This window comes from Elephas maximus, chromosome 4, assembly GCF_024166365.1.
Source record: "Elephas maximus indicus isolate mEleMax1 chromosome 4, mEleMax1 primary haplotype, whole genome shotgun sequence".
Classification (NCBI taxonomy): domain Eukaryota; kingdom Metazoa; phylum Chordata; class Mammalia; order Proboscidea; family Elephantidae; genus Elephas; species Elephas maximus.
In genome coordinates this window covers 22,947,013-22,971,327 of record NC_064822.1, presented here as the reverse complement: position 1 = coordinate 22,971,327, position 24,315 = coordinate 22,947,013, and the positions used below count along the sequence as shown (strand labels likewise).

At 36.3% G+C, this 24,315-nt stretch overlaps 1 protein-coding gene across 4 annotated transcripts in view; it reads right to left on the bottom strand.

Moving 5' to 3' along the window:
• ARHGAP12 (Rho GTPase activating protein 12) overlaps window positions 1-24,315 on the bottom strand; it is a 115,549-nt gene that overhangs the window by 39,546 nt on the left and 51,688 nt on the right. For 3 of the 4 annotated variants that reach the window (XM_049881689.1, XM_049881690.1, XM_049881692.1), the window contains 3 exons: window positions 13,445-13,708; window positions 7,099-7,239; window positions 5,843-5,923 (listed from right to left, as the gene is read on the bottom strand). In XM_049881689.1, coding sequence (XP_049737646.1) covers window positions 5,843-5,923; window positions 7,099-7,239; window positions 13,445-13,708 — 486 coding nt within the window. The remainder of the gene's footprint in view (window positions 1-5,842; window positions 5,924-7,098; window positions 7,240-13,444; window positions 13,709-24,315) is intronic. The other variant, XM_049881691.1, reaches the window with a different exon arrangement.

The following is a 24,315-nucleotide window of genomic DNA, read 5'->3' as shown; positions in this document are numbered from 1 at the left end:
AAAGAACACATTATTGCATTGGGCAAATCTGCTGCAATAGACCGCTTTCAAGTGTCGTTCAAGTGTTAAGCAAATATGTCACTTTAAGGACTAAGGTGTGCCTAACCCAAGCCACAGTATTTTCAATCACCTTATATGCATGCGAAAGCTGGGCAATGAGTAAGGGAGACCAAAGAACATTTGATGTCTTTGAATTATGGTGCTGGCAAAAAATACTGAATACATCATGGACTGCCAGAAGAATGAACATATCTGTCTTGGAAGAAGTACAGCTAAGAATGCTCCTTAGAAATGAGGATGGTAAGACTTCATCTCACGTATTTTGGACATGTCAGGAGGGACCAGTCCCTGGAGAAGAACATTATGCTTGGTAAAGTAGAGGGTCAGCAAAAGAGACAAAGGCCCTCAACGGGATGGACTGACACAGTGGTTGCCAACGATGGGCTCAAACACAGCAACAACTGTGAGGATGGCGCATGACCTGGCAGTGTTTCATTCTGCTGAACACAGGGTCACTAAGAGTCAGAACGAACTGGACCTAACAGCGACAACATCAAAAGTATTTCACTGTGTTGATGTACCATTCAATCAGTGTTTATACATTCAATCACTGAAGAACATTTGTGTTATTCTCAGGTTTTGACTAATATAAATAAAACTGTTAGGAACTTTTGTGTAAGGTTTTTTATAAGTATTCATTTCTCTCAAATATCCAAACGTGAGATTGCTGAGACATATGGGTAGTGTGTGTTTAGCTTTATAAGAAATTGCCAAACTGTTTTCAAGACTGGCTGAGTTATTCCACATTCCCACAACCAGTATATGAGAGATCCAGTTTCTCTGCATTTGGTATTGTCACTATTTAAAAAAATTTTTTTTTTAATTTTTATTTTAAAGTCCTTCTGGAAGTATCTCATTATGGACTTTGATTTATGCTTCCTCAATGGCTAATGATATCGAATATCTTCTCATGTGCTTATCTGCCAGTCTTACATCTTTAGGAAAGTTTCAGTTCAAGTCCTTGGCCCATTTTTTAATCCTTGTTTGTTCTTTATTGAATTTTGAGAGTGCTTAAAAAAATTTTTTTTTTTTTTTTTATATATTCTGGATACAAATCCTTTGTTGGATATGTGATTTGCAAATATGTTCTTCTAGTCTGGAGCTTCTCTTTTCATTTTCTTGACAATGTCTTTGACAGAACAAATGTTTATTATTTGAATGAATTGCAATTTATCAGAAGTTTCTCTCTTGTGAAAAAAAATTTTCTTGTGAAAAAAACAAAAAATACAATTTACCAATTTTTTCTTTTATGGATTGTGCTTTCAATTTCATGTCTAAGAAGCCTATCTGTATGCTATAAGGATTTTTCCTATGTTTTAAATCTTTTAAGAAGATTTGTAGGTGTTGTTTCTACATTTAGATCTACAATCTATTTTTATTTCATTTTGAATAAGGTGTGAGGTTTAGATCAAGGGTCCATGGATGTCCAACTGTTCCAAAGTAATTTGTTGAAAAATTATCTTTTCTTCATTGAATTATGAACCTTTGTTAAAAACCAATTGGGCATGCTTGTGTCGGTCTAATTTTGCACTCTCTGTTCTATCTATCTGTATGTCTATTCCTCTGCCAATACAACACCGTCTCGATTGCTATAGCTATACAGTTAATTCTCAACATCAGGTAGTATGATTCCTCCAACTTTATTCATCTTCTTCAAGTTTGTTTTAACTATTCTACTTACTTTGCCTTTCCATATAAATTTCAGAATCATATTGTCCATACCTATAAAAATTCCTACTGGAATCTGGATAGGAACTGTGTTAAATCTATACATCAATTTGCTAAGTACTGACATTTTTACTATGTTGGATCTTCTTTGATCTCTTTCATCAGTGTTTTGTGGGTTTTAGCATACAGATCCTATATATATCTTTGTAGATTTATACTTAAGTATTACATCTGGAGAGACTCTGGTGGTGTAGTGGTTAAGTGCTATGGCTGCTAACCAAAAGGTCGGCAGTTCGAATCCACCAGGTACTTCTTAGAAACCCTGTGGGGTAATTCTACTCTGTCCTATAGAGTTGCTATGAGTCAGGATCGACTTGATGGCAACAGGTTTTATTGCATTTGGAGGAACCCTGGTGATGCAGTGGTTAGAAGTGCCTGGCTGTTAACAGAAAGCTCAGTGGTTCGAACTCAACAGCCTCTCCATGGGAGAAAGATGTGGCAGTCTGCTTCCATAAGGATTTATAGCCTTGGAAACCCCATGGGCAGTTCTACTCTGACCTACGGGGTTGCTATAAGTCAGAATCGACTCGATGGCCGTGGGTTTAGACAGTTTCATTTGGGAGGGGTTGCTGTAAATGGTACTGAGTTTTTAATTTCAGCTTCCAACTTTTCACTGATAGTATATAAAAACACAATTTTTGTGTGTTGATCTTGTATCCTACAACTTAAACTCACTTATTGGGTCTAAGGTGGATTTTTGTTTTTGTAGATTAGATGGTATCTTCTACAGAAAATCATGACATCTGCAAATAAAACCAAACTCATAGTGACCCTGTAGGACAGAGTAGAACTGCCCCAGAGGGTTTCCAGGGCTGTAAATCTTTACAGAAGCAGACTGCCACATCCTCCTCCTACAGAGCAGCTAGTGGGTTAGAACTGTCGACTTCTGGGTTAGCAACTGAGTACTCAGCCACTGCACCAATAGGAATAGCTTTATTATCTTCTAATTTGTATGCCCTTTATTTCCTCTGGAAACCCTGGTGGCATAGTGGTTCAGTGCCGCAGCTAACCAAAAGGTCGGCAGTTCAAATCTACCAGGCGCTCCCTGGAAACTTTATGGGGCAGTTCTACTCTGTCTCTAGGGTCACTATGAGTCAGAATCAACTCGACGGCAATGTGTTTTTTGGCCTTTTACTTCCTCTTATTATTGCACCGGCAAGGACTTTCAGTACTAAATAGAGAGCAGACATCCTTCCATTACTCCCAGTTCTGAGGGAAAAGTATTCAATCTTTCACCAAAAACTACGGTTTTTTTTTTTTTTTTTTTGTAGTTTTCCTTTTTTAGTTTAAGGGAATTCCCTTTTATTCCTGGTTTGTTGTGTTTTTAGCATTAATGGGTGTCCAGTTTTGTCAAATGTTTTGCTGTATCAATTGAGATTTTGTGATTTTTCTTCTTTAGACTGTTGGTATGTTGGATTACAAAGACTGAGCTTTGAATAATGGATTAGCCCAACATTTTTAGAATAAACTGTATTTTTTAGTATGTAGTGAATGATCCTTTTTACATATTGCAGGATTCTGTTTGCTAATATTTTCTTCAGAACATCTGCATTGAAGGATATAAACCTATCCAAAAGAATTTATTTTAAACTTACTGTATTAACTTGATAAGGGTACAAAATTTAACCTGTAACTTCCCTTTGTCATATAGTAACAACACATTAAATGCTGGTTCAAGAACATTCTTCTTATTATTCTGTTATATTCTCATTCCCACTTGACCCAACTAAAACCTCTTCGCATCCAGTTTTATTAGAAGATCAGGAAAGTGAAAAAGATCTTCTGATACCTTATCCTAAGTGGCCAACAGTAGCAAGAAATAAAATGCTATCACAGAACTGGGGACTCAACGCTGGTCATGATCAGCACCCATTTCCACTGCTGCAGAGCTACCCTTTGAGGTGTTCATATAATTCAGTCCCTCGTCTCTCTTCCTTCTTTCACCCAAGCCATTTACAGAAGTAAGCAGGTCTCCTAATATTGGACCTAAATTCTACGGACCTAGGGAAGTAAAAGAGTTAAAAAGAAACTCAATAGGAATATTTAGCTGTTGGTTAATATTTCAAATTGCTCCTGGGAGCTTCTCCCTTCATTATACCTAAACCTTGGGCAAATTGCTCAAAAGAAGCCTTGTGACTGATCTCATTACCCCGAGTCAGAAAGCACTGTGAAGGAAGACGGGGTTCAATATGCGATTCCTCTATAACTCAACTGATACTTGAAGTACTGTTAAGAGTGAAAATCCAAAATTTTCAAGTGACACAAAAAATTTAATATTTGTTTAAATTAATATTATATTAATGAAATATTAGTATTCTATAACCTAAATCATTTCGGTGAACTCAAATTTCAGCAGATTTTTCTTCTGACTTCTTCTAAGTCAAAACCAAATCTGGTATTTTATTATAAGCCTAACAGAACTCATCACTTTGTTATACAGTTTTAATTGAATAATTATGTCCTCAAAATAGTGCTATTCCAACTCATGCACATAAGATGTCACATATTTTGGCCATCACTATCCACAAGATTTTCCTTTCCAATTTAATCACTTAGTGATTTTACAGTTGGTACTGGTTTTGAAAAGTAATATCTGACGTAGTGTAAGACTTCTTCCCAGTGCACTAATAAAACAAAAATATTAACCTTATTATGTATACCTCTTTTTCCCCTAAACGTTGGTAACGGCCACATTAAGCTTGGAACATTATTTTCCCACTTAAAAGTTTTACTAAGAGACAAATTTGGAAAATAAAATGTTAAGAAATTTCATATTCAATATTATAGGTGTTGTGAGTGCTTGGTACAACTTCAAAGTTTAATATGTGAATATAGTTTTATCTTAAAAATCTGAATCTAAAGTACAAATAATGATGAAAATGGAAAAAAAAAATCCAAAAATGTTCACTGACTTATGTTTCATAATTTTAAAGAGTGATATCTTGATACGTACAATCTCATCCTATTAGTATCAAGCTGTATAATTTCATCAAATAATTTAAGGCCTGGTATCACTCACATAAGGAAGAAACCATTACTAGCACTAGTTCACTAGATTAGTATTTCCCAACCTTCAGCCATTTCAGTAACACCTAGTTATTTTTTCTATACCCATGGATCATTTATACTATTAATATTTTTCTTTAAATAGACTTACTTTTATCCTTAGAGAATTTTCTTTAAAACCAAAAGTACATGTACCAATTGATGCCACAGATTTGTCTGCTAATTAGTTTTTTTTTTTAAAAAAAAAAACGTTAAAATAATATACCAATTAAAATTTAAATGTTTGCTCAGATACCACTTAAAACTATCTCAAGTAGTAATACAAAACCAAAGTCCTTGCCATTGATTCTGATCCACTGTGACCCCATGTATGTCAGAGTAGAACTGTACTTCACAGTGTTTTCAATGGCTGTAATCTTCGGGAGGTAGACTGCCAAGCCTTTCTTCTGTAGCAAGGCTAAGTGGATTCAAACTGCCAATCTTTCTGTCAGTAGCCAAGCGCATGCTGTTTGTGTATCATGTACTAACTGTGACCACTTATTACCTTAGATACAAAAAAGAACCCTGGTGTACTTGTCTAAAAAGAGATGTCCATCTAGGCCCTAGATCTTATTGCCACATGTCGTCTATCTTAGCCGATGATTGACTCAATTACAATACACGTTTATATCAAGAATATTTTAGTTATTATTCCTTCTCATAAATAGAAATTAAATATTAAAACCAACTTCATGTTCAAAATTCAAGATAACTAGACAAAAGATGCCATTATTTGCACTGAAGAGAATTCTTACTTCCAATAATAACGAAAAACTGATTTCGAGTTAAACCAAAAGAACTTTTAAATAGGACTAATCAGAATTGTATCATGATGCACATTTCTGAAAAAACTTGGCCAGTCACAGGATTCTCAATAAATTCTAAAAAACCAGTCTTGCTATTTTTTAAAAGTTGAATACAAATTCAAAAATAAATCTGCTGAAAACCATCTTCAGATATTACTTCATATACTATTGTTAAATAGAAATTTTGTATTAAGGTTTGTTACCTTTGGTAATTCCCATTCTGATCGAGATCCATCTGCACTGTAGTAATATTCTCTACCTTGATCATCAACATGCTTGAGCCACTATAAAAACAGAACAGGTGTTATTTTTAATTTACATAAAAGTGTTTTTAAGCTGATACAACCAGAGATATTAGATATGATGCTTCCAAATTTTATTCTACTTGCTCAAGATGATGTTACTCACGAACACTGAAAAAAAATATAACTTACACTAGTAGGCTTTTATGCTAAGCTTGTAAGAATAAGCATACTCAATATTAAATGTGAGTTTCTCTCTCTCTCATCCAATGTCGCACTAGGGATTCAAGCACCACTTAACATCATAACATCAAGAAATACGTAACACACAGATACACAGATGTACACATGCACTGGACCAGAGATACACTCTCCCCTACCCTGAAAGCAGGGTTGAGGAATTAACAAGAGAGACTCTTTTTCAATCTTTAAGTATAAAACTACAAAATAATTTATGCCTAGCTTTACACAAGCCCTTGAGAATTCCTCCTTGTGCCAATACATTTTACTTGATATGATTTAAATGACAGTAACAACAACAAAACTTCATGCAATGTAATACAGGGAATACGAGGGGAAAAATACAGGATTGCTAATGCAGACATATGATCTTGACTGTCAAATAAATGAAAGCTACTCTTTCCTTATTTTCTAGTGTCAAACAATTAAGGCAGGAAAGGGGGGGCAGGTAAAAGCTTTCTCCTATTTACTCCCAAGGGTCTGTTCTCTAAACTGTCACAACCAACCAGTTCTCCAGCAGATGATACCAGACATAATATACACATAAAATTTCAATATTCATCCCTAAACTAGTAAATTAATTGTAAAACACGCGATTCATGGTTTTTGTTTTGTTTGGTTATAACTGAAAAAGAAGTATAGCCAGTGAGGTGATGTACAAAAAGGGCACACTGAAAAAACACTTCTAAAAAAACTATTCCCAAAGAAAAACGTAAAGCAATATGCTTATTAAAGAAGTCTAAACAGAATGACATCAGCAGAAGGTCTGTTCTCAGAAGGTCTTTCATAAATGGGCATCAATACCACAAAAATCACCATCATTGTAAGAAGTTTAAAACCATGAATACTGGCATAATTACAGAACTACAATGAAAATTATTTTTATGAGTTTCCTTAATACTACTAAAATTTCAGTACACAACTATTTCATAAGAGGATCCTGCCAAGAAATACTACATGAGAAAAAATGAATGTACCTTTTCATTAGTATAGTCACTGGTATATAAGGTATGCCCACGTTCATCCAATTCTTCTGACCAACCCCTTGGAGGAGAACCACACTGACTATCTGACTGGCTGTAACAAATGCTGTGGTAGTTTTCTTCTGATGAAAGAAGCTACAAACAGTCAGAAACAGAAGAATTTTTCTTCTTTGAGTATAAATATTCAGCAGTTGAAAATCTAAGAAATCAATTTCACTTGGTTGTAAGTACTAAGATGCTTGAACATACTCCAATATTTAACTTTTAAAACAAAAACTGATGTCTTTTACTGTACAGACGTAAGTGATGAAATTAATAATAGTTATTTTATATTAGTGCAATCCTAGAAAAATTAACTGCAATAAAATTGAAAACAGTGTTTTTAGCCTAAGCATAGATAAAATGCTGTCTTCAACTTAACGCTGCTTTCAAACTAAAATTGGGTTAAAAAATTACAGGGCTGTGTATGTGTACACACACCTACGTGTAAGCAGAGGAGAGGATGAGGGGGCTTCACCAGACCAAGCTCCCTGAAAACTCCCGCTCACCTACTTATCACGAATGCCTTACAAATAAGTGCTCAAAAAATATTTCTTGAACTGTTTTTGAGGGAAGGGTGTAGAAAAAAAAAAAAAATACTAGCTCTGTGGCACTATATTTTACATTCTAATTTATTGGTAAGTTCTCCTAACTCATTCAACCAAGTGCTTATTAAAGACTGTTGGAAACTTCAAAACAAGAAAAAAGAATACTGAGAAAAAACAAATAACAATAGAGAGAGTCAGATTAGAAATTGAGTTTGGAAATAATATAGGGTAAATATGATAAACTCCAGACATAAATGAAGGCGGTCAGAAGATTGGGAAATCAGAAATTACTACATTTTCTCAAAGAAGAAGCCCCATACTGTGATGAAATAGTACTTTGCTTACTGCACTTAAAATTCATCCGTTCATTCAACAAATGTTTCTTAACTCCCATGTGCAAACGACTCTCCCTGCCACCTCTAGGTAAAATCATTTCTGCAATTAAATCTTACTCAATCAGACTTTCTAGCACCATAACCTGGTCTGAGACACTAAGTTGGGAGGGTCTTCAATGTTGTGGAAGTAACTTAAAGGCATAAGTAGCCTAATGCGAAGATGATCACAAAACTAATAAAGACGACAGAAACACTGCATAAAGGCTCTATCTGTTACCCAACAGTACCTTTTCTAAAAAATGGAAAACTTAACTTCAAATCAGGAGAATTATTTTTATTTAATTAAGACCACGGAAAATTAAGCTCATGCAGAAAAAGCACAATAAAGTCTTTTAGAAAAAGAGAATAAAAAGGGCAATCTAACTAGTAAAATCAATTCAAGAAACAATCAGAATCACTAAATCTCCTTTTTTATAAGGAGACAAAATGTTGACAAAATGTACACCCCACTTGCAATTTTTATGCTGTAAGATGTTCCATTCTGCCATGACAAGTAACCTCAAATATCCTGATAAGCTTTATTACACTACAGAACCAGGAGTGGCTTTAAGATCTTGGTATTCAGCTAGATTTAATAGCAAACAAATCAAAATTAAGATCATATTTAACAAGCACTCTCCAAATGTTAACAGACCTACACTAAATAACTAGTTACTAAGTAACTAGTAATTTTGGGGTATATTCTGTAGCCACTGCAGAAATATGAGGGTGCTGTAGTCAATGTCCCATTTATAGGAGAATGGCAGGCAGGTGCTCCCACTGACCATGCAGATAAAAACAGCTTAAACTGTTACATAAGCTTTTTTAAAACATAATAGATTCATTAAGAGCATGAGGTTAGTTACTAAATACCCAGAGGTCAAAAACTAAGTGGAAACAAGGATTTAGAGAGTTAAGCAGAATTAAAAAACCAGCTTTCTCCTTGAAGGCATTTGCCAAACCCCCAACCAGAACTATCAGTTTTCAAAGCCATGCAGAAGTGTTGAGGGATACCACTCAGTAGCACCAAAGCTAGGGAGTTTAAAACAGAACACAAAACTAGGACCCCAAAGAATTATACCCACAGATTATGGACGAATCAGGAATTTTAGTCTATATTAGGAAATCACAGGAATCCTCCATAAGCCAGTCTTTACACAATCCAAATTACTACAACCTGGGTGGCCTGTAAAAACTAAAGTTGAAAATTTACTTCCAAATGTTCTTAGAATACTGGTTTCCCTAGACACCTGGAAGGAACAAATGCAAATTCTCTCTGAATGAACTCACCTTCAACCCCAGCATTAAAGAATCCCTACATACGAATTTCCAAGAACATAAATTCACATTAAACACATACACACGTAGAAGATACGGAAACAAAACGCAGTGAGTGAGAAGTCAACAGAAAAACAGACAGCATAATCACATTCTCAAAAGACTTGTATATCAGAATAATCAAAAACAAAATGTAAAATAAGACTAAAGAGATAAAACAAGTAAATGCAATACATGATCCTTCACTGGACTCTTCATTGGTGCGAAAAAACTGTAAAGGATATCTTATCACTTGACAATTGAGATAAACTGAATATTAACCGTGTATTACATAACATAACCCACTGCTGTGAAGTCTTTTCTGACTCATAGCAAACCTACAGGACAGAGCAGAGCTGCTCCATAGGGTTTCCAAAGAGCGGCTGGTGGATTCGAACTGCCAACCTTTTGGTTAGCAGCCGTAGCACACTGTAGCTCTTAACCACTGCCCCACCAGAGCCCCACTGAAATTATTAAATAATGTACCAATATTAAATTTTGGGGTGTAATAAACGTATTGTGGTACTGCAAGAATATGTCCTTGTATTTACAGAATGGGAGTATTATGTCTGCTTCAAATGGTTCAGAAAAAAATTTACACACACATACACATACATGTGTGCATGTGTGTAGAAGGGGCTTGGAGGAAGGCAGTGAGACAGATATAAAGGAAATGTGGTAAAATGTTAATAATTGGTTAGCCTAGATATAGGATAAACAGTATATAGATTACACTGCTCTTTCAACTTTTCTGTTAAGTTTAAAATTTTTCAAAGAACTAAGATGGTGTCTTAACCATCTAGTGCTGCTGTAACTGAAAATACCACAAATGGGTCGCTTTAACAAACAGAAATTTATTTTCTCACAGTTTAGGAGGTTAGAACTCCAAACTCAGGGTGCCAGCTCAAGGGGAAGGCTTCCTCTCTCTGTCAGCTCTAGAGGCAAGTCTTTGTCTCTTTTAGCTTCAAAACCTGGGCGATCTTCATGGGACTTGGCATCTCCCTTCCTCAATCTCTCCTTCTTCTCAGCTTCCTTGTTTAATCTCTTTTATATCTCAAAAAGAGACTGACTCAAAACATACCCCACTCTAATCCTGTCTCATTAACATAACAAAGACAATCCATCCCCAAATGGATTATACCCACAGGCATAGAGGTTGGAATTTAAAAAACATTTTGGGGGACATAATTCAATCCACTGGGTATAACTGGGGTAATTCAATCCATGTGGAGCCCTGGTGGCAAAGTGGTTAAGAGCTCAGGCTGCTAATCAAAAGGGTCAGCAGTTTGAATCTACTAGCCGCTCCTAGGAAATCCTATGAGGCAGTTTTCTACTCTGTCCTATAAGGTTGCTATGAGTGAACCCCTGGCCTCTAACCAAGAGATGCCAGTAACACTGTGGGAGCCGCGCTGGGGAGCACTGGCTGGGGAGCAGCTGTGACAACCAAAGCAGTCTCCAGACACTACTAAACACCCCCTGGGAGGCAAAATCACCCCAAATGAAAACCACTGTTCTAGAGTAACCACTAAAATAATAAGCTGCTGAGTTAAGACGGGGAAACCCTGATGCCGTAGTAGTTAAGTGTTACGGCTGCTAACAATAAGGGTCAGCAGTTCGAATCTGCCAGGCGCTCCTTGGAAACTCTATGGGGCAGTTCTAATCTGTCCTATAGGGTTGCTATGAGTCGGAATTGACTCGATGGCACTGGGTTTTTTTTTACTGGGAGTTAAGACGAAAGACTGAACACTTGCTCCCTCTCAAATCCCACTAAAATAACTGTAAACCCACAAGAACAGGGAGGAAAGAAGAAAAAAGAGTCATAAAACTCTGGAAGCTGATAAGCAGATGGACGAATAACTGAATTATGAGACTCAAGAAAGCAGGATCTAAACAGCAAGGTTGGAGGGGGCAGGGGGTGGTGTGGAGTGCTGCAGAATCCTCAAATGGCCCAGGAAATGACAGTATTAGGTGCCTCTGGGGGTGAAGGCAGGACACCAAAATAAGCACTACAAACTCCAGAATCCCCCTCTTCCTGTGCTGATTGTACACCACTCCCTTACCCTAGAGGAAGCACAGGGATTTGTTTTTTTGAAGTGGAAAAAACAAAGATTTTGGGTTAGGAAGTAGGCACAACTGGGATGTGGGCACCAAACAGAAAGCCAAGAAATTAAGGCACAACACACAAACTGAATGCTGACTACCACGACACTAGGAGCTCTTCCTTTCCAAGCAAAGGGTTTGATGATTTCTACGGAGAATCTGAGGAGCCCTGGTGGTGTAGTGGTTAATCATTTGGCTGCTAACCAAAACGTCAGCAGTTCGAACCCACCAGCTGCTCTGAGGGAGAATATACGGCAGTCTGTTCCCATAAAGATTACAGACTTGGAAACCCTGTGGGGCCGTTCTGCTCTGTCCTACAAGGTCACTACGAGCTGGAATCTACTCCATGGCAACAGGTTTACGGAAACTCTGACCAGTCTAAAAGGGAAGACCTAAAGGTTCTAACATTCCTCATCAAGTAGGTGATCCAGATGCTCATAAAATAAAGTTTAAAAAGCCTTGCAATTGTGTGAGAAAATAATTTCAACTAGAATTCTATACCTAGGCAAACTATCAAGTAAATACAAGAACAGAATACAGGCGTTTTCACACACACGCATCTCGATTTTATCTCCCACGCACAACCTTTCTCCGGAAGCTACTGGAATATGTACTTCAGCCATTTTGGAAATACCTCTTTTTATACAATTTGTGAAGAGACTAGTAGCGTAAGCTGAGACTCTGACAGACAAATCACGTTCATCTACTTACTGAAACAGAAAGCTAAGAAACATGTTAAAAGTTCCTGTGTACTAAAAAAATTAATTCCTTTATTCTATAGTTTAGCCCTTTCCCTAATTCTCCCAAATTATAAGACTCTATTATTAACGATTAATATTAATGATATACAGGATGGTTTATTTTCAGATCTTTCTGGACCTCAATCCAAACAAAATTTTTCTAACACTTTGTTACCCATGAACAATTTCTCTCACTGTTTTTGCTCTCATTCTTGAACACTAAAAGCGCAAGTTACCATCAAACCAAAGCTATAAATAACCAACTGTAAAATAGGACAAGAAGTGGGGTTATTAACTACAAAAAGCTTTTAGCTTCTGATAAACACAGGATGTGTTACCTGATACTTCCAGCTCTTACCTAACTGGATCTCTGCTTTTATATACAAGCTACCTACTCTCCTAAGAGCTGGGTGTCCTGTGTGGACGCAGGGTTCCCAGTCTACCAAACAGCAGGATTTTACGTCTTTGTATCAATCCTATCCAAGTTTCTCCTGTACATCCAAAGGGTCGCAAGGCATCTCCCCAGATTACTGAGATGGCCAATTCGCTGTACCATCCTCTCCAAGAGTATGTGGCAAGAGCAAAACTGGGAGTCGGGGTGAGACTTGTTTAAAAAAAAAAAGCGAACTGTCAGATTTAAGAATGATCCAACTGTAATAAAGCATAATTATTTCCTTTACATGTAAATAAAAAGTGTTCTTGTACCTCTGGCCAAAACCCACTACCGTCGAGTCGATTTCGACTCATAGTGACCCTATAGTCAAAGAAAGAGGAGAAACTGAGAAGTAGTTTGGTAGTCATACCAAATCGATGGAGAAAAGTTTCTGTTTTAATCATTTAAATGGTTTTATTTCTATTTGTTTGGTTAAGTCACATCATTTATTTTCTTTCCTTCTTTTTCTAAAAAATGTCACTGCTTGTACAATAATGACTGAAGTAGAATCTTGCAACATATAAGGGAAAGCATTGGCATTAAGCAAGTTTAATCAAGTTAATTCTCAAACTAGTAAGCATACTACAAAGTTAGCTACTATGTACTAGCTAGAGATTAAAAGGTAAGGAGCACTGATATAAGGAAAGCTTGGAAAGAATATTTAGTGTCTTAGAGATGTCAAATGTTCTCCCTGTTGATACTAAGGAACAAATCTATTCACTTCTTTTGTCTTCAATGAAATGAGGAAGTCTGGTAACTGTGACTGGCTGATTCCTTAATTATTCATACCTCCTGATCTCCGGGACTTTGGAAATCTCCTTTGCTTATGCTTGCATCCCGAGTCCAGCGAGGTGGCTTCCAAGTTCTTTCCTGTGTTCCTCTGTTATAGTAGTAACAACGCCCTGAAATATCTTTATGGGTTTCCCACTCTCCATTAATCTGAATTGCTGGGCTTCCAGGAAGCGGGGGAACAGCAGACTGGGATATTTTCAGTTCTTGCAGATTAGCATAAACCGGAGAATCTGGCCTGCCTTGATTTGGAGGTGTAGTTGCCTGTGAAACAAAAATTTTAAATACTCAAGTCTAAACAGAATCAACATTTACAAATTAAAATTAAATGAAACACGAGGTTTATAAACATGAGTGCTAATTCATTTTAAAACACATGTACAGATGTATTATAAGGAAATAATAATTTAACATTTTTAATATTCAGTCTGATTGAAGGAAAAAAAAACTTCTATTAGAATTCAAAGTTTGCTTAATACTTTCCTTTACTCCAAAAGAATACCTGACTAGAAGCCAGGAGCTCTGGGTTCAAGTTCTAGATTTGGCACTAACAAGTTGTATGATATTGGGTAAGATCACCTCATCTCTGCGAAACTGAATTATCTAATTTCTTTAAATGAGAGAATTAGACTAAATCACCAAGGTCTCCTTTGGCTCTAAAATTCTATGATTTTAGGCAATTTTTTTAAATGGAAAAAGTCCTCAAAAGGGTAGATGAGAAGTTATTCAGAAACCTATCAAAAGAAAGACTTTATATTCTAAGCTCTAATATTAAATCATGAACATAAGTCAAATATAAAAGCTTAATCATACTTAAGCTAAGAATTTATATTCCTTCTCAGTTATAATTTCTCAGTGGCCATAAACTAATATTTTCCTGGTTTCCTTACATGCAAATTCTCTAACAGTGGAAAAGTAACAACAGTAACTCTGATTTACATGTTTAATCTTAACCTACAGCTTTTTTATTTTTAAAGGTCTCACTAGATGTCAGTCAAGAGCAGAATACTCTTCATATGCTTTGCATAAGGACAGTGTAAACTATAAAGTTACACAGAACTCTAGTTGCTAAACGAGAAAAGTACACGTGTGAGGCACCTTTTGTACTGTATTCGTATATATCTCATCTTTTATGGCAGGGTTTCTCTGCCTCGGCACCAGTGACATTTTGGGACACATAATTCTCTGTTGTGGGGGCTAGCCTGTGCACTGTGTAAGATGTCTAGCAGCATCCCGGCCTCCACTACCTGCTAGTTACTAGCAGCATGCCCTTCTCTTTCAGCACGCCCAATTCCCCCATCCCAGTGTAGCAACCAATAAATCTCAATACATCATTGTCAAATGTCCCCTAGGGAGAAAACTGCCCCCACTTGAGAATCACTGCTTTACATTATAAATAAATGCCAGAGTTATATTCAGATGTTCAATCACTGCTGTAATGTACTCAGAATTTCATAAATGCCTAAAAATGCTGAAGTAAAAAATAGAAGTGTAGATGGATATACTGAATAATGTTTATTAAAATTAAGGTACTTTAACTTCTGAAGTTAAAGTACTTTATTTGCCTATAAAATAATTGGAATGAGTCTAAATTACAGAGTAAGTTTTAAAAGAGAAAAACATTAAAAATAACCCAAAACATGAATACATGCTTGTAAAATGGTTACCTTTGGTCTTTTTATAAATGGCAGTTCTGCAAAGGATGTATTCGATGCAAATTAGACTGTTTTCCTAAAAATGTTAGCTTTGTATTTAGACTACCACCAAACAATATCTTTCTATGTAGAAAATCTATCCATAAAAATAAACTTCCATTTATCTTTATCAGAAAATTCACCACATACTGGTGGAATTGGCCATAACAATGCTTCTCTAAAATGAATTGTTTAATAAGCAATTCTCTACAGTAAATAGTTTCTCAGAACCTTATCCAGAGAATATTTATTCAACCAGTATTAAAGAAGTTTCTACCATGCTCCAGATTCTTAACTAGAATTTGGTTATATAAAGATGACCAAATGATGTTTATGGACAAATTCTATTAAATCTTTAAGCAACAAGTAATTCCTATTGCTTAAACAGTTCTAATTTAAACTGCTTTCCAACTGAAGAAAAAAGAGAAAAGCTTCAATACAGTCTATAAGGCTAGCACAATTTTGAAACAAAAGCAGAAAAGAATTAAATGAAAGAGCACTATAAACCAATCTCACTTATAAATTTAGATGGAAAAAAATCCTAAATAAAACATCAGCAATTAAATCCAGCACTGCATTAAATAAATCAGGAAAGAGCAGGAATATAAAGAAAGTCTGCCTATGGCAAATCTCATACTGCAATTGTTTAAATTAACAGATTAACATGACCATCTCCATAGTCACCAAGTAAGCATTTGATAAAATTTAACACAGATTCGGGATAAACCTCTTACCAAGTTAGAAAAGGCGAGACTTCATTAATTTGATATTTTAAAATTATAAGTATTGAAAATAAATATCACACTTACGACACATAAGAAGCATTTTCACCAAAGTCAAGAATAAACCTAGGATACCAAGTATCACGGCTTTTATTTATCAGAAGGATATTCTAATCAATATACAAAGATATGAAAAATAGAGTAAACTCATAAAAAAAAAAAACCTCATAAAAAGCTGGGGGAAAAACAACTGTCATTTGTCACTGATGTAATTATTATCCATGAAAGCTAGTAAGAGAGTTTGTAGTTAAACTGGTCAGATACATGATCATCTCATCAGAAGAACTGATGCCTCTGAACTATTGGCGAAGAACATTCACTGAATATACCATGGACTGCCAGAAGAATGAACAAATCTGTCTTGGAAGAAGTACAGCCAGAATGCTCCTTAAAAGCAGGGACGGTGAGACTTTGTCCCACGTACTCTGCACATGTTATCAGGAGGGACCAGTCAGTACCTGGAGAAGAGAAGGACATCACGCTTGGTAAAACAGAAGGTCAGCAAAAAAGAGGAAGACCCTCAACGAGATGGACTGACACAGTGGCTGCAACAATGAGCTCAAACAAAGCAACGATTGTGAGGATGGTGCAGGACTGGGCAATATTTTGTTCTGCTGTATATAAAGTCACTATGAGCCGGAAATGACTCAACAGCACCTAACAACAAACAACAAATCAGTTCCGCATACATGAGCAAGAACAAATTGGAAAACATAACAGAATGAAAAATCTTATTCACAATAGGAAAAGAACGGTTAAACATTTACAAGTAAGCCTTAGAAGAAATATACAAAACCAAATGAGGAGTGCTTAAAAACTTTACTGAATTTCCCAAAAAGAGGCTTGAAAAGATAAACCTTTGCTCCTAAACAGGAAAATCTGATTTTGTAAAAGATGTCAATTCTCCAATAATTAATCTGTAAATTCAATGCAGCGTTCACCATACAGTATAGTTAGTACTTGCCTTAGCACACAGCAGCACTTTATGAAATTTGTTTAAGGAATGAGTGAACGAACATACGAACACAAGAGTATGAACATATACACCCAAGCAAAAGCAAAATTACAGAACCTAGAACTGCTTAGATGCGAAAAAGAGGGAGGAAATTAGAAAAACTTCCAGATTCTAGTTTGGGGAAACAGATGGACAGTCTGTCATCATTTTACTAGAAATTGCCCAAAAATGAACTGAGTGCCAAGTACTCAGCTAGATGTTACGGTTATATATATGAATACAAAAATATATCTTCCAGAACCTCATAATATAGTGAGGAAAATGAAACAGATTATTTTAACACACAATAAATAAAATGTTACAGCTACACGTGAGATGTAGGAGCAAAAAGAGACCTGGAAACAAATGCACTGAGCCTCAGGAAGGAGTAAGAGTTAGCCAGGCAAAAGTTGGGAAGACAGGAGGCAGCAAGAACAAATGTTAGGAAAAAGCATGATATGGACCACAGAATATATAAAAGGAGCAGAAAGGGTGAGGGAGATGTAAGCAGAAGCGAGAGACAGTACAAAGAAGAGCTTTGTTTAATTAAGACCTGTTTAAAAGCTTAGACATTATCCAGCAGCAATTAGGCAAGTACTGCAGAGTTTAAGGAAGCAGATTCTGATTTAAATTTTAGGAATATTATGGACTGTAGAGGGATACAACTAGACAGACCGGTGAGGAGGCTGGTACAATAGCACAGACAGAAGATGGAAAGCAAAAACAGGATAATGATTGGAAAAGCAGGGCCAGATTCAAGAGGTAATCAGAAGATTAAATTACAGATTATGTTTGTTTATGTGAAGCATAGTTTGTTTTTTTGTTGTTGTTTTACTTATCCATTTTTTACTATGGATTAAATAGTACCAAGATGAAGAACAGGATGGGAAGAAAAGGTACAAAGAAGAGTTCCATTTAGGTTGCACTAGGTTGATATGCCTTTCAAATATCCAGGTGGAAATGCCTATAAACTCTTGGCTATACAAATAAGGAACTCAGTACAGACAACATGACTAAAAACATCAATGTAAAAGTTATCAGCATATAAGTCAGATCCATAACTTAAGAAAGAACATATAATGACAGGAGAAGGAAAAGAGAACCCTGAAGAACACTGAGCAGTTAGTTGCTTTATGAATTAAAACGAGAATATGAGACCTGGTGGCACAAACGGTTAAGCACTGGACTACTAACTGAAAGGGCTGCCGTTTGAACCCACACGAGGACACCTCAGAATCAAGGCTGGAGAATACAGGTATAAAGTTAGTATAGAGTCTGGCATGGCAGCTCCTACTGTTATTATAATAATAACTATTATTATTGTTGTTACAATTAATATAACTGTCTTAGGCTGGATTCTCCAAAGAAGCAAAACCAGTAAAGCATATAAATATACATAGAGATTGGTATCAAGGAAACTGCTCACACGACTGTAGAGACTGGAACGTCCCAAGTCCATGGATCACGATAGAAGCTTCTCCTGATTCACAAAGCCACAGGCACTGGTGAACCCAAGATTGGCAGGTCGGAGAGCAGAGCTTTTGTTCACAGGCTGTGAAAATCAATGAACCCCAAGATCAGGAGGCAAGACTTCTCCTGATTCACGTAGCTGCATGGGCTGGTGAAACCCAAGATCAGCAGGTCAGAGAGCAGAGCTCTTGCTCACAGGCTGTGAAGACTGATGAATCCCAAGATCCGCAGGTAAGCTGCTAGCTCAAGTGCCAAGAACCAGAGGTCAGATGAACAGGAGGCAACTGTAGGATCCAGAACAGGCAAAAGCCAGAACATCTGCTTATATTTGGATGCAGGCCACAAGCCTAAGGAAACTCCCTTTCAACTGACTGTCTACTCACAGCAGACCCCATCATGGGGGTAATCACATATAAACATTGAGAATCATGGCCCAGCCAAGTTGACACACAATCTCAACCATCAAAATAATTAAGGGATCAGACAAAGAAAGAAGATCCAGTAAAGAAGACAGAAAGGAAATGTCAGAAGTAGGTCTACAGGAGAAGGTGGCATCTGAGAGTCAACGAGAAAGAAAACTTCTAAGGAAGGGGAACGCAGGTATCAAATACATTCACACCAATATTCACTGCAGCACTATTGACAATAACCAAAAGTGGAAACAACCTAAATGCCCATCAACAGATAAACAGATAAATAAGATGTGGTATGGACATACAATGGAACACTACTCAGCCAGTAGGAGAAATGAAGTCTTGGTAAGAGCTACAATATGGATGAAGCTTGAAGACATTATGAGTGAAATAAGTCAATCACAAAAGAACAAATATTCTATGACCTCACATAAAAATATAAGAAAAGGCAAATGTAGGGACCAAAGTTTATTAGTGGTTACCAGGGGCAAGATGAAGGGGGAAAGAAGGGTGGCTTACTGCTTATGGAATACTGAGTTTTGGTTTACAGTGATGGGAAAATTGCATTGACTAAGGGTAGGGTTGCTCAGCTGATAACTAACTGTAAGTGCTGTCAATAAGTTGTATACCTGTAAAAAGTTAAATTAGCAAAAGTTGTGTGGCAGACATATATACAATGATTAAAAAAAAAAGAGTAGCTGCTGAGGCTGCTTTTGTACAACCAAACATCTCATGGGATGTGGTTCCTTGGTCTGGAGGTTCATGGGACATTCGGGTTAATAGACCTAACAACTTGTTCAGTGCCTCTGTTACACGTCTACCTCCTAGTTCACAGCATAGCACCTGGGGTCCTAAAAGCCTGCAAACTGCAAGCAGCCTTCCAAAGCACAACAACTGGTCTCTATTCCTCTGGAGCAACAGAGTAAGGACAGTCAGGAGTAGGAGGAAATGGAATGTGTGCCTAATTGCCTCCATGAACAACTGCCTCCTTTTCCATGAGACCAGAAGACCTGGATGGTGCCTGGCTACCACTACTGAACACTTTGATTAAAGATTCTATAGAAGAACCCTGATCAAAAGGGGAAAATGCAAAACAGAATTTAAAATTCTCTTGGACTCCAGACTTTCTGGAGTCACGGATGCTTGATGAAACCTCTGAAACAATATTTAAAACTTAAACCAAAAATATTCCCTGAAGTCTTCTTAAAACCAAACAAGAGTTAAGCTTAACCAGTAAAAAAGATCTGCCTTGATTATTATGCTCTTTTAAGAACTATCTACACGGGGGGATCAAATTGACAACAGCAACACAAAAGATTAAGCAGGAACCTTAGGGGACAGTGAGTTTATGTTAATACGGCAGGAACAACTTAGAAAAGTAGGGTGAGAACGGTTGCACAAGTTGAAGAATGTAATCAGTGTCACTGAAATGTACATGTAGAAACAGTTGGTCTATGTTTTGTGGTGTATATTCTCAACAACAAAATAAATAACATTAAAAAAAAGGTATCAAACACAAAGACTTCAATATAAGGGCTGTGAAACAATTACTAGATTCAGCAAATAAGATGTTAAAAAGACTTTAGCCTCCAGCCATGAAGGAGTAACCAAAACCAAACCCATTGCCACGGAGTCAATTCCTATACCTAGGGACCCTATAGGACAGAGTAGAACTGCCCTCATTGGGGTCCAAGGCTGTAATCTTTACGGGAGCAAACAGCCAAATCTTTCTCCCACAAAGCAGCTAGTGGGTTCAACCTGCCGACATTTTGGTTAGCAGCCGAGCATTTTAAGCGCTGCACCACCAGTGCTCCCTGCAATAACAAACAGGGTCTGAAATTACCTTCCTGCCAAAAACAATTAGAAGAATGAATAAAATATAGTAAACCAGTCTTTTTCAGGCACAATACAACAGGCAATGCAGGACTGTGGTTCCTGAGAGAAGGGAAACACCACTCCTACAACTTCTGCCAGGAGATGCCTTTCAGAATTCTCAGGAAGGAGAAACCCGAACAGAGTGTAACAATCTTAGTGAATGGACAGGACAGAGGCAGAGGTTTAATGTATTATTTAAAGTAACAAAGGGAAGAGAAAAGAAATGAAAGTACACAAATATTACACACTGAAAAAGAGAAAGGGGAGAGGTGAATGGTTCCTAACTTAGTAAAATCAAGAAATCTTCAAAGCTGGTTGGTATTCTTCAAAATTGATAAACCAAGAAATACAGGTGACAGCTATGTCTGAAATCTAGAGAAAAAGCAGTAATTCTAAGTAGAAGCACATATAGTTAAGTTAAAAGAAGTTTACTGAGTAAAGCATGCACAACTTGGCCAAGGTTGATGACACTAACAAGTACATAAGAATAAGGGACATTTTGGTAAATGCTATCACATACACAATTTTGCAACAATAACAGTAAGAACCAAAAAATACATGACTGGTTGGTTACATAGGTAGATATGTATGTATACATGTGTTTAGGAAGGTATATGTGTGTATATAAATGTGCGTATACAGGTATATCTGTAGGCATATGCATATACATGTTTGTGTGCACTTCACATACATTCATAAATATAATAAAGCACACAGGGGGGCACAGTCATAGATACTTCTCAGACATAACCAAATACCTTGTGGGATTGATTTACTAGGTTTGAAGACTTTGATCACAGTCTAGTGGGACAACTCAGTCAATGGGCACAACATAGTTCATAAAGTTTATATTCTACATCCCAGTTCGGTAGTGTCTGGAGTCTTAAAAGCTTGCAAGCTGCCATCTAAAACACAACTATTGGTCTCCACTCATCTGGAGCAAAAGAGAAAGAAAGAAACCAAAGGCTCAAAGAAAAATCTAGTCTACTGGACCAACTGCCTAGACGAATCACAGCCTCATCTATCCTGAGACCAGAAGAATTGGAGGGTGCCCGGCTACCACTACCAACTGTTCTGACCAGGGCCACAATAGATGGCCCTGGATAGAATGAGAGAAAATTTCAGAACAAAACAGAGATTCTTAAAAAAAAAAGGCTAGACTTACTGGATCGGTAGAAAACTACAGTAAACTCCAAGACTATCTCCCTGAGATACCCTTTAAACTTTGAATTGAAACCACTCCCACAGGATACCTTTCAGCTAAATAAAAGATTGGCTCATCAAATAAACAATATCACCTGTGAGTACCGTGCTCTTTAAAAAAAAAAATCTATATGAGACCAAATGAACCATTTACCGTAAAAATACTTTTTTTTTGGAGGGGGGGGGTTGGGGGGTGGAGAGAAGCTAGATTAATGTAAATGGAACCAGAATGGAAATGAGAATGTTAACATAATGTGGAAAATGTAACCAAATATCACTGAACAATATGCACAGAAACTGTTAAATGGAGACTACATAAACTTTCACCAGAAACAAAATATTTAAACAAACTTTACTGACAACATATAAAAAAACTTTAATATTTCTCAACTCTTTTTTGTTGCTAGTTAATTTTTTTGACAGATGGTCACTGAAAATACTGGGTTTGTTTTTTTTTTTTGCTGTTAGAAACAGATTCTAGTAGAAATGAAAAGCTGATTTTCTTCATGAATTAACTCCATACTTAAAATCAGCTTAAATCTTTAATTCTCAAAGTCTGTATCAATCGTGCGGAGATAAAACAGAAGATAACTCAATATTTGTAGAATACGCTGATCTCTGGCAAAAAAAAAAAGGAAATTGTCCACATTTATCATCAGGTGCCCAAACTACTGAGAAAATTCAAGGGAATTACCATTGATTAATCACCGACTATTTTCATCAAAAACTCTTGAAAAATAAATTGCTTGGATAAAAAATACTTACTCTAAAATGCCAAACTAATTGTTTACATATACACAAGGCACATATGATTATAACAAGTGATGGTTAAGTAATTATGTACCATTTTTGTCCAGCAAAATCAAAAATATGTTTTTTAAATGAACACTTTCAATGTTGGTAAATGAGGGTAGAAAACGTAACAACTTTAGTTTACTGCTGGTAACTTTAACTAGTAGAACCTTTTTGGAAAGCAGTTTGGCAATATTTTCTAAGAATCTGTAAAAATATTCTTTTAGGAATGTCTGTCTTGAGTATTGTATAGCCTTTTAAGACCTACCTATATGGGATCAAACTGACAACAGCAACTCAAAAGATCAGACAGAAACCTGAGGGGGCAGTGAGTTTATGTTAATGGAGGTGGAACAACTTGGAACACGGGAGTGAAAATGGTTGCACACCTAGAATGTAATAAGCGTCACCAAATGGCACATGTAGAAATTGTTGAATAGATGTATGTTCTGCTGTGCATATTCTCAACAAAAATAAATTATATACATATATACACATATATGCATATACACACACATGTATATGGAGCCCTGGTGGCGCCAGTGGTTAACCACTCAGCTACTAACAAAAAAGTTGGCAGTTCGAATCACCAGCCCTCCTTGGAAACTCTATCCTATAGGATCACTATGAGTTGGAATGGACTCAACAACAAGTTATTTTGTTTGTTTGTTTATATAAATATATATATATTCATATTCTTTTAGGACACTGAACAAAGGAAAAAAATACTAACTATGGAAAAATGTTTCGCATACAAAGATTGTCATTCCAGTGTTATTTATCAGAAGCAAATGAGAAACAATCTCAAGATCCAACAACAGAAGAATGGTTAAGTAAATTATGGCCCATACACACATGAGGCAGCATTACTGAAACATTAAAAATGCTATTAATGATTTCTTTGAAACATGATTAAAAAATGTGAAACTATACAATAAAATTCCAACTAAAAATTTAAAGCCATGAAAAAAGCACAAATTAAAACATTATCAGTAGTTTCTTTTAATCCCAAGTTTATTACAATTATTACCCTTAAATTTGATTTGAGATAAGGTTTTGGGGCAAGATAGGCATTTGCCTTTTCCACTTGACTCAAAAGAGATGGCAATAGTATTAATACAATATACAACTCAATCCTCCTGAATGGATTTATGACAAACTGACCAATAAATTACTTGTATTATAAAAAACATAAACACTTAAAAATGATTCTTAAATCCATATCACCAGTTGCTACTTACTTTGTAGATAAGTTAAAGGAAGAAAAGTTAAAAGAATAAGTAACTAGAATTGGGGAGGCTATTTCCAACAGATGCATCAAGCTGTATAAATGTCAGAAAAATAATTTTTACTTAAGTACAATGCATGTAAACTGAACACACAATTCTGTTTATGAGCTGTCTCCAACAAAAATAAATGTACCTTTCATACAAAAGAAACATCTAAAAGAAGAACAAAGAAACAAAGTTAATTTTACAGGCTATATCTGTCATTAACAACTGAACTGGGACTAGTACCTTTGCACATGACCCAAATCTACATTTAAAAAAAGACTTGGCCTGTTCCAGTTTATCTATACATAGACTAAAATATCCCTTCCACTATCCACAGAAAGGAAAAACTGGAGAACCTTATATACAAGGTAACT